Genomic DNA, 18,602 nt, shown 5'->3' with positions numbered 1-18,602 from the left:
CTCTGACTCTGATATTCGCCGCCTGCCTCTGACCCATGCCTGAACATTCATACTGTGATTACCTGCCGTTGATCCTTCAACGTAACACGATTGTGTTTGATGTGAGTTCGCACACGCATTACATCTGTGCGCTTGTATTTAATAAACTGCGTTTAATAAATTTACTGCAAATGGATCCCTCTTTGTCAGCCCTTTTGTTACAGCATCCCTTCTCCAGTCAGTTTCTCTGATCAGCATATGATTTTGTTTCCTTTTTTAAAATCAAGTTAAACCCCTCAGTGCATATCAGCACTTCAATCTATTGTGTAATACGGATTTTAAGGAAGTGTAAGTTTTTTGGGGGGGAAAGATTTTATTCGAAATTGAAAACAATAATGGGGTTTTAGAAATGTCCAAATCAAGCAACTGCCAAGAGTACACTCGTAATGTCACCAAAAAGTTTAATGGTTCTATGGTACTTAAAAAAAACTAATGTTCTCAGGTGGTACTTGGTGTAAAACATTTCAGAACTACTGCCATATAGTAAAATAGTATTAATTATTTTATGTCATAAAAGCAATAACTCAAGCAAAAACATCATAACATAGACTTGAGTGAGAGTTTATTACAGAGACAAGCTTTGATAATGAAGAGAATGGCGTGACTTACAGATGCTGCTGTTGAATGAGTTGCTAAAGTCTTCAGTCTGTTGAAGCTCATTCAGATTCAGCTGCTCCTCATATCAGCTTAGTTGGAGGTCTTCAGCTCTCCTTCTACATAATTGTTAAGATATATACAAAATAATATATACAAAATAGCTTCTTTCATGGAGTTGTTTGAGTCACTTTATGTTTTTGTCTTTCTCCTCAGCTTCACCCAGATCTACAGTGACTGTGACACCAGACAGTGCTGTATTCACTGGAGAGACAGTCAATCTGACGTGTGTGATTGAGTCTGATCACAGTGACTGGACATATAAGTGGTATAAATACAGAAACAGAGTAAAGTTACAGTCTGATGGTCATTACACTGTAAACAGAGACACTCTCACTATCAGAGGAGCTGCTGAGTCTGATCAGGGTCAGTACTGGTGTAAAGGACAGAGATCTGGAAGACCAAACTCATCACAATCCAGCTCTGCTGTTTCTCTCTCAGTGAAGGGTGAGTTGAATATTATTGTTCTCACAAACTCTCTCTATGATCAAAAACACAAATTTTGTTCAGCATTAGATACCCTCTTACAAAACAACACCGCAATTAATATGGTAAACACATTGTCCTCCTAATAATTTGTTTTTTATATCAGTGACAAACCAGTACTGGAATTATCTCAGGAACTGCACAGCGATACTAAACATGATATGTTAAAGGTACCTAAAACACGGTTCATGCATTCTTAGTTTATCTAGAGCAGGGGTCTGAAACTCGCAGCCTGCAGGACGATAGTTTGTGATTCCCGCCTTAATTTGAAAGTTTAATGTCAGTGCAGCCCAGGAGTTTGATACGTATAGCACTTTATAGTGCTGTGTGCGGAGCTGAGGGTGGGCTATCATTGTCTGATGAGGATCTGAACCCACTCCCTCCCTCCGGGGTGGTGAGTGTGGCGCCGAATCTAGAAGCGAACATGCTGGCTGTGCTTTCTCAGGCTGCTTTCTCAACTGTGATCCATAACACCCCCTAGTAAAAAGTGATAACACTTGGACATTATATAATTGGACAAGTGATATGGACGTTATATAATATAGTACAATACAAAAAATGTCAAATTAAATGAATCATCAATAAAACTTAAATTATATTAATAAAATGCATCTGAAACTCATCTGAGTTATATCATCATTAATCTGCAGGCTGCATCTTGCTCACAAGCTGCGAGAAAATAGATAAAAAGAGTAGAGCTGCGGTAAAATAATGAATAAGAAGACTGTGGTCAAGTAAATAAATTAATTAATTTAAAAAGTGTGACTGCTGAGAGCAACAGATTCTTGAGCTAGGGACACCGGCCCTCACGGCCAAAAAAACGGACCGGCCCACCGGGAATTCTCCCGGTTCTCCCGATTAGCCAATCCGGGCCTGAACAAATATGTTCTGAGGTGGTACTTGGTGTAAAACATTTGAGAACCACTGCCATATAGTAAAATGTTATTGTTTATTTTATGCCATAAAAGCAACAACTCAAGCAAAAACATCATAAAATAGACTTGAGTGAGAGTTCATTACAGAGACAAGCTTTGATAATGAAGAGAATGGCGTGACTTTTGCCGAGTTCAGACTGCATGATTTTCAAAGTAGTCGTGTCACAGATGTTTTCACACTGCTTGACTATCTAGGCTAGCGTTTCGTCACTGCTTTGTTTACATTGCAAGATGGTTCGGCGACATGAACTTTCACATTGCATGACTTTACTATAGGGAGAATCGCCGACAACTTCGTCCAAACTACGTCTCACAGCCAAAAACACGTCGTATATCTTTTGTTATTAACTACATAATGAGAAAAAAGCCTTTAATGGGGTAGAACATGTACATGTTTGCTCACCTGGGTTTAAAGGGAATTAGCCATTTCTCCTCAACGTTGATAATAAACTAATTTCTTTCTGTATGAAATGTCAAACAGACACGGTTGCTCCTGAGTCCTGTCAAACCTCCACTAGTTTTTCCTCCATTTCGTGGGTCCAAATAAACCAAAAAAGAGCGCTTTTAACTTCTCCCCCAGCCTCCCGCTGGCCTGCAGCAGGTTTACCCACACACACACACACACACACACACACAAGTGAAAGCTGCTCTTTCATTGGCTGTAGGCGATGGCGGATGTTATTTTCAGTCAAAACTCAATTCACATGGCATGATTTGAATCGCCGACAGCTCCAGATATTCAGCACGCCAAATATCTCGCAGGCATCGGCAATTCTCTCAGATCGCGTCTTTGATCGTTCATACTGTGTGATTGTCACTCACGTGCATGAGCAGCGATTTGCCTGTGATTTCAGGCATTTGTCTACGATTTCTCAAAACCTGTCGGCGAGCCAAAATCGGGGCTAAAATCACGCAGTCTGAACTAGACATTACAGATGCTGCTGTTGAATGAGTTGCAGATTCAGATTCAGCTGCTCCTCCTATCAGCTTGTAGTTGGAGGTCTTCAGCTCTCCTTCTACATAATTGTGAAGATATATACAAAATAATATATACAAAATAGCTTCTTTCATGGAGTTGTTTGAGTCACTTTATGTTTCTGTCTTTCTCTTCAGCTTCACCCAGATCTACAGTGACTGTGACACCAGACAGTGCTGAATTCACTGGAGAGACAGTCAATCTGACGTGTGTGATTAAGTCTGATCACAGTGACTGGACATATGAGTGGTATAAAGACAGTGTAAAGTTACAGTCTGATGGTCATTACACTGTAAACAGAGACACTCTCACTATCAGAGGAGCTGCTGAGTCTGATCAGGGTCAGTACTGGTGTAAAGGACAGAGATCTGGAAGACCAAACTCATCACAATCCAGCTCTGCTGTTTCTCTCTCAGTGAAGGGTGAGCTGAATATTATTGTTCTCACAAACTCTCTCTATGACCAAAAAAACTAATTTTGTTCAGCATTAAATACCCTCTTACAAAACAACACCAAAATTAATATGGTAAACACATTGTCCTCCTAATAATTTGTTTTTTATATCAGTGACAAACCAGTACTGGAATTATCTCAGGAACTGCACAGCGATACTAAACATGATATGTTAAAGGTACCTAAAACACGGTTCATGCATTCTTAGTTTATCTAGAGCAGGGGTCTCAAACTCGCAGCCCACAGGACGATAGTTTGTGATTCCAGCCTTAATTTAAAAGTTTAATGTCAGTGCAGCCCAGGAGTTTGATACGTATAGCACTTTATAGTGCTGTGTGCGGAGCTGAGGGTGGGCTATCATTGTCTGATGAGGATCTGAACCCACTCCCTCCCTCCGGGGTGGTGAGTGTGTCACAAAATGAAAGACCTCTTAAAAACACAATTAAGACTTCTAATATCTTTTAGGGCCTTAATTTTCTCATAAATGATTAATCAACTTTTAATAGTTTTTAAGACCCTGCGGACACCCTGTACTAAAAATCTTTGCCCTGTCTCGTATCAAGTTGATGAGGGGAAAGGAAGACTTTTAAAAACAAGAGCAACCTTTGAAAAATACACTCTACAAAACTACAATACTAAGATATATCTATTTCTAGGTGGTTATTATAATTATAAATTCTAAGATATTAATATAAATGATTTATGTGATATTTGGAGGCATTTTCATGAAGGGCAGAGACAGAAGGTTTTTTAAACACCATTTGAGTACATTTAAAAGCCGCATCTGTCACCGACTCGGTCCCAGTCATTTCCCTCGCTGGCCAGCAGAGGTCACCATCCCAGGACTTCTAATCATTAAATCATCCATCTACACTGATAGCATACACACCTGAAGCGCATCCAGTTAATCACCCACGCTCACACGCACTCACTCATTGCGAAGTCTTGTTCTGCCCTGGCTAACACTACTGAGCGGTTCTCTACTCTGCCTGCTTTCCCCTTGCTTATCTTGCCTTGTTCTCTGACTTCGTCATGCCAGTCGCCTGCCTTGTACTCTAGCCTGGACTCTGACTCTGATATTCGCCGCCTGCCTCTTACCCATGCCTGAACATTCATACCGTGATTACCTGCCATTGATCCTTCAACGTAACACGATTGTGTTTGATGTGAGTTCGCACACGCATTACATCTGTGTGCTTGTATTAATTAAACTGCGTTTAATAAATTTCCTGCAAATGGATCCCTCTTTGTCAGCCCGTTACAGCATCCCTTCTCCAGTCAGTTTCTCTGATCAGCATATGATTTTGTGTTCTCTCTTTTAAAATCAAGTTAAACCCCTCAGTGCATATCAGCACTTCAATCTATTGTGTAATACGGATTTTAATGAAGTGTTTAAGTTTTTTTTGGGGGGAAGATTTAATTCGAGATTGAAAACAATAATGGGATTTTGGAAATCTCCAAATCAAACACCTGCCAAGAGTACACTCGTAATGTCACAAAAAAATTAAATGGTTCTATGGTACTTCAAAAAACAAATACAGGGCCGGAATGGGACTCCTGGGGCCTCATGTACGAAGACTTGCGTGGAAATCTTACTAAAACATTGCGTACGCATGAAGCTGTAAATGTGCGTACGCAGAAAAATATTCAGATGTATGAAACACTGCGTACGCCGAATCTCACGCATATTCTTTTGTACATCTGAATGAACGTGAAACTGAGCGCAACATGCACGAGCACAAAACCCCTCCCTGCCTCCTCCCCCGTATGAATATGCTAATGACTATGCTAATGGAAAAACCCAACGAAAAAGCAAAGGCAAAAGCAAGCAAGAAGAGAAACTTTGAACAGAATGTGAATTGGAGGTGCTGCTTTCGGAGGTAGACCGGAGAAATTAAAGCGGTGTTATTTGCAAGTCTGTTCTCCGGAATTAACAACAAAAGAAAAAAATAGAGTGGGAGTTTAGCTGATACGGTTAACACAGTTGGGTCTGAACATCGCACTGAGTGCATTTAAGAAAGAAATAGTGTGGTTTATAACTGAAAAATGTTGCAGTACCCTTAGCAGTCTCAGTGGCGCACCTCATAAGAAGCATGAGATCATGTACCGACATACTCGAGCGTAAACTCGGCTCGAATCCAGCGTCTGATAAATTCTTTCTTCTTTTTTCCCCCGCTACATATCAGATTTTGCCTACTATTTATCAAGAGAAAGACAAGTAGGAATCATCAATAAGTTTGTGCATCATATTTTATTTGCACATTTATTGAATGGAAATGTTTCTGATTCACGCATGCAAATTCATCTTCAGATAGTGTCTTTATAGCAATGTGCGTGCGGTAGATCGCTCAGATTACATTGGGAAAACAGGCGACCGCTGCAAATTGTGCTTTAATGTTTGGCTGGTCAACTGTATGGTATGGAAATCTTACATACCTACTATATGAACCCGTCTCATACAGCTGCCATTGCAAGGCTCAGACACTTTGTAGAGAAGAATTTAACACAACTGCCTCTAGGAGTCGCCAATGGAAATAAAACAGACACGCACAAAAAATGTGCGTACGCCTGCCACAAAGCTGCCGTGAACCTGCGCACATTCCCACGTTCAGTTCATTGTTAGTAAATCCAAACGTGAGCGATTCTGAGCGTGAAACCTGGCGTACGCAAAGTTTTTGTGCGTACGCAGCGTTGATACATGAGGCCCCTGGAGTTTCAAGCCTCAGACCGGCCCACCTCAGTTCACGACTGACTATATTAAAATAAGGTCATTTACATTCACATTGCATGACTTTACTAATTGAAGTTACTAATTTAATAGCTGAAATGTCAAACAGACACGGTTGCTCCTGAGTCCTGTCAAACCTCCACTAGTTTTTCCTCCATTTCGTGGGTCCAAATAAACCGAAAAAGAGCGCTTTTACCTTCTCCCCCAGCCTCCCGCTGACCTGCAGCAGGTATACACACACACACACACACACAAGTGAAAGCTGCTCTCTCATTGGCTGTAGGCGATCGCTGATGTTATTTTTAGTCAAAACTCATTTCACACGGCATGATTTGAATCGCCGACAGCTCCAGATATTCAGCACGCCAAATCTCTCGCAGGCATTGGCGACTCATCGGCGATTCTCTCAGATTGCGTCTTTGATCGTTCATACTTTGTGATTGTCACTCACGTGCACGAGCAGCGATTTGCCTGTGATTTCAGGCATTTGTCTGCGATTTCTCAAAACCTGTCGGCGAGCCAAAATCGGGGCTAAAATCACGCAGTCTGAACTAGACATTACAGATGCTGCTGTTGAATGAGTTGCAGATTCAGATTCAGCTGCTCCTCCTATCAGCTTGTAGTTGGAGGTCTTCAGCTCTCCTTCTACATAATTGTGAAGATATATACAAAATAATATATACAAAATAGCTTCTTTCATGGAGTTGTTTGAGTCACTTTATGTTTCTGTCTTTCTCCTCAGCTTCACCCAGATCTACAGTGACGGTGACACCAGACAGTCCTGTATTCACTGGAGAGACAGTCAATCTGAAGTGTGTGATTGAGTCTGATCACAGTGACTGGACATATGAGTGGTATAAAGACAGAAACAGTGTAAAGTTACAGTCTGATGGTCATTACACTGTAAACAGAGACACTCTCACTATCAGAGGAGCTGCTGAGTCTGATCAGGGTCAGTACTGGTGTAAAGGACAGAGATCTGGAAGACCAAACTCATCACAATCCAGCTCTGCTGTTTCTCTCTCAGTGAAGGGTGAGTTGAATATTATTGTTCTCACAAACTCTCTCTATGATCAAAAAAACTAATTTTGTTCAGCATTAAATACCCTCTTACAAAACAACACCGCAATTAATATGGTAAACACATTGTCCTCCTAATAATTTGTTTTTTATATCAGTGACAAACCAGTACTGGAATTATCTCAGGAACTGCACAGCGATACTAAACATGATATGTTAAAGGTACCTAAAACACGGTTCATGCATTCTTAGTTTATCTAGAGCAGGGGTCTGAAACTCGCAGCCCACAGGACGATAGTTTGTGATTCCCGCCTTAATTTGAAAGTTTAATGTCAGTGCAGCCCAGGAGTTTGATACGTATAGCACTTTATAGTGCTGTGTGCGGAGCTGAGGGTGGGCTATCATTGTCTGATGAGGATCTGAACCCACTCCCTCCCTCCGGGGTGGTGAGTGTGGCGCCGAATCTAGAAGCGAACATGCTGGCTGTGCTTTCTTGGGCTGCTTCGGCCGTGGGTCAGAAGTTCATCTCCCAGCCGGACCGACTAGATAGGTGTTACATGGAGGATATTAAGAGGACCAACCCCTCTAAGGGTGCTTTCACACCTACACTTTTGTTTCGGAACTTGTCTCATTTGCCCAGTTAGCGCGGTTCGATTGGCATATGTGAACAGGGCAATCGCGCTCTGTTCCGCTCCAAAGTAATCGCTCTGAGATCGATTGAATGAGGTGGTCTCGGCTCGATTGAAAAAAACCCTGGAGCGGTTCAATTGCAGTGAGAAAGCGATCCGATCGCGGTTATATCACAGTGTTTTATGGATATGAAATAGGCTTACGGCTATATGAAGAGAGAATTATGAGTAGGGCGGGAAGTTTCGCGAGTCTCCGGATGCCCGCAAACGAGTGATGATCTCCCGGTAATCTCACGTCTCCCTCCCGGTCCTCAAATAGGCATCGTCGCGCACCCTTCTCACCCCTCCCCACCGCGTCTCACCTCAGACACGTCGCGTGCACCCTGTCAATCACCACCAAACCACCACCTCTCCTGACAGCTTAGCGGGACGCTGCAAAATAAACCCTGACACACTGACCAATGTGAGGAGAGTTTACTCGCACGTGACTTGTTTTAGCTCTTTTGGTCCGATTAGAAACTTTGCAGTGTGAAAGTGAACCTCTCCAAGAGCAAAGAGCAACAATGTAACATTTGTAATCTCTGTTTCGGAACAACTGAATCCATTCACAGGTGTGAACGCACCCTAAGTCTTCTAAGTCTAAGTGTTGTCTTCTGTTCTTCAGTGCAATTTCAGGTGCTCTCAAAACATTATGGTTTCCCTAAGAACTTTTTCACAAGCCCTTTGTAATGTTGCTCCAATAAATTTCTTCTTTCTCATTTTCATTGTCAGCTTCAGGTCAAATTTCTGTCTACAAGATTGTCAGTTTTCTTCTGGCAGTTAGTGTGTATCTGCTCGCGACAGCTGTACTGATCTACAAATACATCAGAGCGAGAGGTACAAATACTGTCTGCTCTTTATATTACACAGATCAATATTCACGACAGATGGAGATCATTACAATAATAATAATAATGGCATTTTCAAAACTGTAAACAGTACTTGAAAATAAAATTGTGTGTGTGCGCGCATGTGTGTGTATTTTACAGTTCCATCATCTACTGAAGAAAAAAGTCAGCTTGCCGTAACAGAGGAAGAAACTTCAATCTGATAATTCCTCCATTCTCCAAACGGCACGTAGAGTCAGAGAAACACTCTGGACAAGACCAGATCATCACAAGAATTCAGACACACATTCACACACTCACTCATACACACAGCTCAGTTTCTCCAGCTCAGCTACACTGTGTGTGTTCAGATTGAGAAACCCACATCAACACATGGAGGACATAAAAACAACACACAGAAACACCTTCTGACTCAAACAGGACTCAAACCAGGGACCTTCTCACATTTCACTGAGCCAACATGTGCCTTACATGATGAATATAAATGTGTTGAGTGTATTTCACAGCTCCATCTGTTGAAGAGTAAAGCCAATATTAAAAGAGAAAGAGATGTCAATCTGATATTAATCCCAAAACTAAAATGAGTTTACAGTCTGGTTTTCACACACTCCTCAGCACTGAGACAGCTCTTCTTAAGGTTATCAATAACCTCCTCAAGACTTCTGACTCTGTTAGCTTGTTGATTCTGTTAGATGTTTCTGCTTTAGACAGTTTCTGACAGCATTCTTATCCCTCTTTTTTAGGTCTTGGTGTTTCTGGCACTGCTCTATCTTGGTTAATTTAAACCTGTTTGACTATCAAAATTATATCACTATCTGCTACACTCAGTCTTCTGCTTTGGTTTCTCATGGTGTTCCTCAGGGTTTTGTTGTTGGAAATTTACTTTTTATCATCTACATGCTTAATTTAGGAAACATCATCTGCCATCATGACCTCAACTTGCACTGTTATGCAGACGACACCCAGCTTTATTTCAGTTCTCAACAACTCTCCACTGCCCACAAACACGATTTCAGCATGTGTTAATGATATAAACGCTTAGATGACAATAACTCTCTCAAACATAATCATGACAAAACCGATCTTTTTGTCATCGAATCAAACCAATATTGCTCAGTTCTGTGCTCACAGTGTTAATATTGCTGGTTATTTGGTTCAGCCTTCCACCAACATTACAAATCTGGGTATAATCTATGACTCCGCTAGTTCATTTCTGCGTCACATTTCATCCCTTACTAAATCCGTCTTCTTCCACATCTGTAACCTTTAAATCTGTAACATACATTTCTTCTTGAACATAAAAGATAGTGAGACTTTGGTTCAAGCCTTGATCTGGACTAAACCACTGCAATCCTCTGTAGTTCCTACAATCTACTAAACACAACTGTATATAAGCTCCAGTATATCCAGAACTCTGCAGCCAGGGCTCTCACTTTTTTACTGAAGTTGATTTCCATTACTCACATTCTTCTTCAATCCAAGATACTCCATCACTTACACTAAATGTCATTATGAAATCTATTCTTGAACACCTTTGGGATCGTCCTGTGAATCTTGTTTTTCTGGTTGATTGGTATATGATATGGTTATGACTGTTTGACTATGTTTTTTTATGTTTACCTGAACACAGTTTTTTTTTTTTTTACTGTCTGCTTTCACTTTTATTTTTGGTAAAGCAACCTTGAGTCTGTAGAAGGGTATTTGTAAAATAAACTTTTATCATTATTATTATTATTATTATTATGTTGTTGTTGTTGTTAATAAGTTGTAATATTGTCACGGTTGCAGGTTTGTGCGCTTCTCCGGAGTGTATGTTTGATCACGTGGGTTTGTTTTGTTTTGGTTGTCCATGTGGATTTGTTAGGCTCACGTGTTATGACGACACTCAGTTGGTCTGATTAGTTCGCCAGCTGAGGCTCATCATGGTGCCTATATCTGGGCGGCGCTTTTGTGTGTCTGTGTCAGTTCGTTACTATCACTCATGTTTGTGTGTGTGTCTGTGCTCAGGCCCTGAGGAGTTTATCTGGATCTGGTTTCCCCGTTCTGTTCCTGCCCTGTGTTCTGCGTCCTTCTAGCCTGGCACTATTTGTTTTATTGTCAAATACAATAAACTTTGTTCACTTGCATTTGGATCCTCTCTGACTTTCTTTGAAACGTAACAAATATTTAATGCTTTTTTGTGCTAGCAATTGAACATGGTTTAAAAATATTAGTTCTGCTTGCGAAGACTTTATATTTGTGATATTTTAATCCTAAAAAGCGGTTTATTTACGATTATGTTCACCAAATAGCAATGTATTTTACATTTGTCAATAATTGTAGCACTGTAATAAGTGTACATAAATATACAATATATATTGTATAATTTATATATATATATATATATATATATATATATATATATATATGCAATATTATAATACAATTATTACAATATTATATACAATATAAATTGTATCTCTTATATTTAAAGTATTATCTTTAATCTAAAAACTACTTCTAAGTGTGTCTAATATACATACTAAACAATAAATAATATAAATATATAATGCATGATAAATAATAATAACAACACAAAGTTTTAAAGCTGTTATGAGTGTTTTCACATACAGTTCATTTTAAAAGAACCAAACTGACCTAAAAGTAAACCAGAAATGAAATCTGCCCAAAGTGACCTCGATATGTTTGGTGTTCACAATTTAATGGACTCAAAAAAAAAACGAGTTATTCTTTTCAGCAATGAAGGGATCTCAGACCCTTTCTTGTTCACACCACAACCTTCAAACATAATTCAAACAAAAACACAACAAACATGAGGCATGAACAGTTTTTAATCTAATTTAGACAGAGATTGGCTGTGCTAAACGTTACAACCAGAGATTCTCCAGTGATCAAATAGCAGATGCTGTCCAGTGCTCACCCATCTGCTGATTGGGTGCTGTCCAGTGCTGATTTATCTTCTGATCAGGCGCTGTCCAGTGCTGAACTCTTGATGTGTTCTTTGCCCTCTGTTACTTCTGACAGCGCAGTAGCTTAGACCACCCTTGAGGACGATGCTGATTTTTTTCAGATCTGCAGAGTTGACGCCAGGAAGACTGAAAAATTCTGAGCTAATTCAAGATCTTCATGTGATTCTTCTCCATTTGACTGTTACAGAACGCTCTGATATGATGGATGTCACTGCTGTTCATCTGTTTTCGCATGTTCCTTCTTATACTTCACTAATAGAACATGATATAGATGTAAGTGTTTCATTGCCTATAAACAACATGCATTCATTCATTCATTTTCTTGTCGGCTTAGTCCCTTTATTAATCCGGGGTCGCCACAACGGAATGAACCGCCAACTTATCCAGCAAGTTTTTTATGCAGCGGATGCCCTTCCATCCGCAACCCATCTCTGGGAAAAAAAAACAACATGCAATGTAGGGTTATTTATGCTCAATCATAATGTTGCTCATCCAAATTACAGCTCACCTTGTTTGCTCGTAAACAGACCTGATTGCAGATTTGTTTTTTGTACTAATTTAACATGTGTTAATGTCATTACAAAATTAGACAGCTGTTTTCCTCATATAAGACCGCATTGACTGTGTCGGTGCTTTTGTGTATTAATAATAATTAGACACCTTTACATCACAATAACAGTCAGTATCTGGTGTAAGCACCATTTGCCTCATGCAGTGCAGCACTTCTCCTTCACATCGAGTCGATCAGGTTGTTGATTGTGAATTGTGATTGTGAATCACTCCTCTTAAATGGCTGTGTGAATTTGCAGGATATTGACAATAACTGAAACACGCTATTGTACACACTGATCCAGAGCATCCCAAACATGCTCAATGGCTGACATCCAGTGAATACACTGGCCACTAAAGAACTGGGATGTTTGCATTATCATGCTGCAACATGAGGCGGATTAATTGCTACAATGGGTCAATAGGTAACAATGGGTTTCAATAACATGCAGATGTGTTCATTGACCTGAACATACGCCTGCCCATACCATAACCCCACCACCACCATGGGCCACTCCATTCAAAACCCTGACATCACCAAGCTGTTCTTCCACTCAATACAATACATGCTGTCTGCCCTGCACAGGAAAACCCAACACGTTCTCACTCCCAACTCGTCATATACTGACGCTTGGTCAGGAACCCTCGGCGTCAGTTATTGACGCACAGGGTACCCCTTTAGCGTCATATTTAGACGTGCCGGGATTCCCTATAGAATCTGTGCCTGAGCCTGAGGCGTCATAGGGAGACGCTGGAGGCTCGTATAATTACCAATAGATGTCAACAAACTTTTTAAAACCTGATTTACGCCTATTATCACAGTTTTCTTATTTTAAAAATATGTAATTTTTATTTTGTTTATGAAAAGCGTCTGTAAACGGGGTCGAAACTACTGTATGAATAAACTTCGGCCCACGTGACATCCCTTCACGGTGAGTTTAACGCCGCTCTGCTATTGGTCAAACTGCATCAGCGGTGAGTTCTCAGATGAGTTCAACTGTCAACATTAAATATTACGTTAATGCTGCATAATATATTTTTATTGGAGATTAGTTGGTGTTTATAAATATGTTATCATTTACTTTATATTTAATGAGTGAAAATATATTCGGTTGTCCAGTTTAGGGTAACTATGCCTAATAAAACTTTCCCAGATAGCAAAATACACTCGGGCCAGTTCCGGCTAGATTGTCGCCTGCCGAAGACTTACCCTTCGGCCCAACTCCGGCTGCCGGACTCGGGCCGGATGCCTGTGGACTCACTGCCCGATTCCGGCCCGAATCAAGCGGGCCAGATGCGGCGGCCGTAAGCGAGCCGACGCTGCGCATCCGCGCCGAAATCGGCGCGAGGGTAATGTGCGCTGCGGCCCGGAGCTGGCGCGACTCCGTATTTATACACCTTATAAAACCTTTTGGTATTACACTGGTACTTAATATATGGTATTACAACCATTTGAATTTATACAACAGCAAACACAGGCTATAATGTAAACACAAAGTGTAAGCACTGTGTTTAACCTTTGAATAAAGTGCAAACTGCATACACATTCTGTAACGAAAATAATCAGACAAATGACAAAATAAATAAATGTTAAACGTTTATTAATTGCAAGAAAAAAATAGTACTAAAATTTTATAAATAATTTTGTAGTGCACAAGAATATCAATATAAAAACAACAATAAAACAACAGATTAAAGACACACAGAAAGATTTAAACAAAAAATCTAAAAATTACACACAAACACAGATGTTTTTAAAACAACCCTGTTTTCCCAATAGACTTAAATTAAAAATTTGTACAAACAGCTAAATTTTATATAAACCTAAATATAGAAACCAATTTAAGATATAGCAAGAAACATCTTAAAAATACCAATGACAATCCGTAAAATATCCAAGTCAAACTTGTAAAAAGTACTGCAGAATTCTGAAGAAACATCTTGAAACATTTTTTTAATAAAACATTAAAATAATAATAAACAAACAAACAAATATATATATATATATATATATATATATATATATATATATATATATATATATATATATATATATATATATATATATATATAAATAATTGCAGAAGTATAAAGTCAAACTTATTTTGAAATAAACTTGAACAAAATCAATTGCACAAACAGCAAGACATGAGTGAGATGATTATACATTTCATATATATACACGTCTTGTGCAATTTTATATTTATAATTTTATTTGTATTACGTTTATTAAAAATGTATCAAGATGTTTCTTCAGAATTTGGCGCACACACATACATACATACCTACATACCATACATATATACACACACACATACACACATATATATACATATACATATATATATATATATATATATATATATAAATGCAAATGAAAGAAACAAATTGTTCAAGTATCAGGGAACATCCTAATACACTTAAAATGTTGTTTAAAAAATAAAACAAAATAGTGATGTAGACATTTGACACATTAGCTTTCTCTTCTTTCTTCCTCCATCCCTGTCAGGGGCAAGTTGTAGCTACCTTGTAATGCATTTTTCCACTTCTTTATCAGTGGCGTGGTATGGACATTTGTCCTCACTCCATCTGTGATTAAAAGATAAACAGATAATTAGTAGTGAACAAGTACTAATGTAAAAAAAAAAGAAACAATTAGGAAAAAAGTAGGCTACCTACGAAGCAAAAAAAACCAATAAAAAAAACAAATAAACTTAAAACACTTTGAAATTAGCAAGAGCTTGAACTTACCAGTTTCTTCATTTGTTCGGGCTGCTCCTTTAGTTGATTTTCAAGCTTTTCCAAATCAAATTGGCCAAAGGAAGGTCAAATGTGTTTACATCTGGAATTTTATCACGTCTGTTTTGGTTTTGTGAGAATCAGGCCCAGCTGCTGCTTTATGACGTTGCATGATTTTAAAACTTCAGTCAGTCGTGCTAAAAAAGAAAAATAACAGATTAGTATAAATCAACCTGTAGCTTATTCTCATACAACTTCTGTAAATACAACAGTGGGTTAGACACTGCTGATATTCTCTAGTTGATCTTTACTTTCTAGCTGCATTAAACCTTAACAAATTTAGTGATGTCTTCAATTCTTACAAAGACATCACGAGATGCAATAAGTTATGTCTTGATCTCAAACTGCACTAGAACAAAGACTGTAAATGTTCATTGGTGTACTGCAGGAGTGTCCAAACTTTTTGGGCCGAGGGCCAGATGCAAAAAAACCAACGTTGTCGCGGGCCAAATTTTACATACATCACACAGACACACACACACACATATATATATAAATGCAGTTGAAGTCAGAATTGTTAGCCCCCCTAAATTATTAGCCACCGTTTATTTTTTCCCCAATTTCTGTTTAACGGAGAGTTAAACATTTTTTTTCCACACATTTCTAAACATAATAGTTTTAGTAACTCATTTCTAATAACTGATTTATTTTATCTTTGTCATGATGACAGTAAATAATATTTGACTAGATATTTTTAAGACACTTCTATACAGCTTAAAGTGACATTTAAAGGCTTAACTAGGTTAATCAAGTTAACTAGTCAAGGTAATTAGGCAAGTTATTTTATAACAATGGTTTGTTCTGAAGACTTAAGGGGCTAATAATTTTGACCTTAAAATGGTTCATAAAAAAATTTAAACCGCTTTTTATTCTAGCCGAAATAAAACATAAGTCTTTCTCCAACATCATTTGGGGAAATATTTAAAAAAGAAGAAATAAATCAATGAGGGGCTAATAATTCAGACTTCAACTGTGTGTCGACAGACAGACAGACAGACAGACAGACAGACAGACAGATAGACAGATAGATAGACAGATAGATAGATAGATAGATAGATAGATAGATAGATAGATAGATAGATAGATAGATAGATAGATAGATAGATAGATAGATAGATAGATAGATAGATAGATAGACAGACAGATAGATAGATAGATAGATAGATAATAACAAGAACTGCTGCTTAATTGAATGCATGTAATAACGACACCCGGTGGTTATTTATTGAATTACGTTCATTTTTGTATAGCGGGCCAGATTCTATTGATATTTATAAAAAGCCTGGCCCGCGGGCCGTAGTTTGGACACGCCTGGTGTACTGGAATGTACAGTATCTGTGCATCTTCATGGTGGTCTTAAGATTTATGCCATAGTCATTGATGGTGATGGTACTTGTGGTGCTGCATTGATTTCTGAAATCTTCATACCTGCCTTTTATCCAGCCTCTTTGTTCCAAGTAATTTTTCTTCATCATGGTATAGATGCGTCTATACTGTCCCTTGATCAGATACATTTACAAAACAAAACATCACTTTAGTATAGTGCCAGGGCAAAACTCACAGGTTGTAATAGATCAATGACAATGTTGACAGTATGTGTTTAAAATAATAGCAAACAAACCTGTTCTGTCTTGGGATGTATGACAGGCAATCATCGTCCTCATCTGTCTACCAGTCAGAAATCACAGTTGCGTGTGGATGTTTGAGTCGAGCTTCCTCATATGCATCTATAATAAAACATCACATTGTTGTTAACCTCCCGTAAAGAAAAGTTCAAATCCTGAAATACTATCAAAGTTAATTAATGCATATAATACCTATAGTGTAAATAATCAGTACACAGAAGGTTGCACAAGATTTATTCTGAGATTCATGCAGAGTGACAGCCTTATGAATCTGAGACATAGATTTGTAAGATGGTCAAGCACATGCATTATTCTGTACCCATGAAGATTAACCTACCATTGTGAAAAATGTTTGATGATGATAGCCAATAACAATAAACCATTTCAGCTGTTTGTGAAGCAATTAGTAATGTAATGTCTGAAAAGCTCAATCTATGTTGAAAATGTATCAGCAGTTTACAGCTTATAATGGACTTTTAGCACACAACTATAACATGCCTATTCACGTTCAAAAGAGTGTGCCATTGACTTGGTCGTGATGTGCTGCAAAATGATCTCACTAACCTTTGTTAAACAAGAACAATGAGACTTAACCAACAAATATTGTTACCCATTCATTTAAATCAGAATTTATCACCGTCAATAACATAAAAAACAAAAAAAAACATCAAAATCTGCTTTAAGACGTTCAGTTTTACATTCACTGACCATTACAGCTTGAACAAAAGATATAATTGATTCACATAGGCTAACACATATGAATTAAAGTGCATAGTAATATATTTCTCTTGGATAATTTAAAGAGAATAGTAAACAGTCGAGTTTCGATCACTTTTCGTGACTAACTGCATAAACAAGATAAACAATAATATTTTATTAATCCAAAACGATTAGTTTTTATTTACACAATCACAGAATTAATACTGTTGGATAAGTTGTACGCCTGTACAATGATTTTTTCAACATCCACGCTACTTTATAATGTTAAATCAGGAAAAAAAACACGTTGCCATGTTAGTTAATGGATTCGTCTACAGAAACTTTCTTTAACGCAAAGTTAGCATACACACAAATTCGTTTCATGTTTCTTTAAAATAATTAAAATAGTTTTCAGTTACTACACACGTTACAATCTAACATTGTGTTAAAGGAAAATGAACTTTCAGGCGTGTTTGTAACTGTTAGCGTTAGCATACATTAGCTCCAGTCGTGTTTCTTAAAGCAAGTTACATTTCGTATCAAACTGTTTTAAATTACTAAACGCTGTTACAACCAAACACCGTGGAAATGTTTTAAGCTCTAAATTCGCTAATTATACAGTACACAAGCCGTAAAAAGCTTACCTTTCTGACCGGAATTCACGTGAAGTCTTTAAAAAAAAAAACTTTTTCTTCTTGTGATCTTCGTGCCATGGTGGTTGACAACCAGCTTTTTGGAGCATTACCGCCACCGTCTGGATTGGAGTGTGGATCATGAGTCACGCATGTGTTTATTATGAAACCAACTTCTGCTTTAAAACAAAAACAGTCAGCACAGGAGCGTGCTATCTCAAAAATAAGCGAATTTTACATAGTTTTTCTCTAGATGACATGTATAATCTATTTATAAATAATATTGTTTTGTTTGCGTCTAAACATTGCGAACATCCACACTAAATATTCTTTTTTTTTTGCTATCGTACCATGAATATTTTCTCAAATTATCATTAAACGTGGAGCTAACAGATTACTAGATAAATAAAGGACTTAATCGGTTGCCATCAGCCTTAATCGGTTGCCATATGGTTGACCGGAATCGGGCCAGTGCTTTACAGCCGCATCACAACCGCATGTGCGCGAGCGAGCTGCGGGCCG

At 38.3% G+C, this 18,602-nt stretch overlaps 1 protein-coding gene and 2 long non-coding RNA genes across 4 annotated transcripts in view; 1 reads left to right on the top strand and 2 right to left on the bottom strand.

Moving 5' to 3' along the window:
* Positions 1–10,938, top strand: part of LOC141375270 (basement membrane-specific heparan sulfate proteoglycan core protein-like) — a 43,614-nt gene extending 32,676 nt beyond the window's left edge. The window contains exons 8-12 of the mRNA XM_073907967.1: positions 850–1,140; positions 3,228–3,512; positions 7,014–7,304; positions 8,692–8,796; positions 8,949–10,938. Coding sequence (XP_073764068.1) covers positions 850–1,140; positions 3,228–3,512; positions 7,014–7,304; positions 8,692–8,796; positions 8,949–9,010 — 1,034 coding nt within the window. The 3' untranslated portion in view covers positions 9,011–10,938. The remainder of the gene's footprint in view (positions 1–849; positions 1,141–3,227; positions 3,513–7,013; positions 7,305–8,691; positions 8,797–8,948) is intronic.
* Positions 10,939–11,623: 685 nt separating this feature from the next.
* Positions 11,624–18,602, bottom strand: part of LOC141375273 (uncharacterized) — a 256,688-nt gene continuing 249,709 nt past the window's right edge. Inside the window, exon 8 of the long non-coding RNA XR_012383043.1 lies at positions 11,624–12,207. This is a non-coding gene — a long non-coding RNA (uncharacterized lncRNA). The remainder of the gene's footprint in view (positions 12,208–18,602) is intronic.
* On the bottom strand, positions 13,910–18,147 carry LOC110439920 (uncharacterized). 2 transcript variants are annotated; one of them, XR_002459172.3, is made up of 6 exons: positions 18,093–18,147; positions 16,746–16,851; positions 16,553–16,623; positions 15,077–15,261; positions 14,711–14,914; positions 13,910–14,265 (listed from the first exon to the last, which is right to left on the bottom strand). It is a non-coding gene; the product is annotated as an uncharacterized lncRNA (long non-coding RNA). The 2 variants fall into 2 exon arrangements; XR_012383024.1 differs by lacking the exon at positions 13,910–14,265 and having other exon boundaries at positions 14,863–14,914; positions 16,557–16,623.

Source organism: Danio rerio, chromosome 7 (genome assembly GCF_049306965.1).
Source record: "Danio rerio strain Tuebingen ecotype United States chromosome 7, GRCz12tu, whole genome shotgun sequence".
In the NCBI taxonomy this organism is placed as follows: Eukaryota; Metazoa; Chordata; class Actinopteri; order Cypriniformes; family Danionidae; genus Danio; species Danio rerio.
Note: the sequence above shows the minus strand (reverse complement) of the source record. Positions and strands in the feature narration are given on the sequence as shown.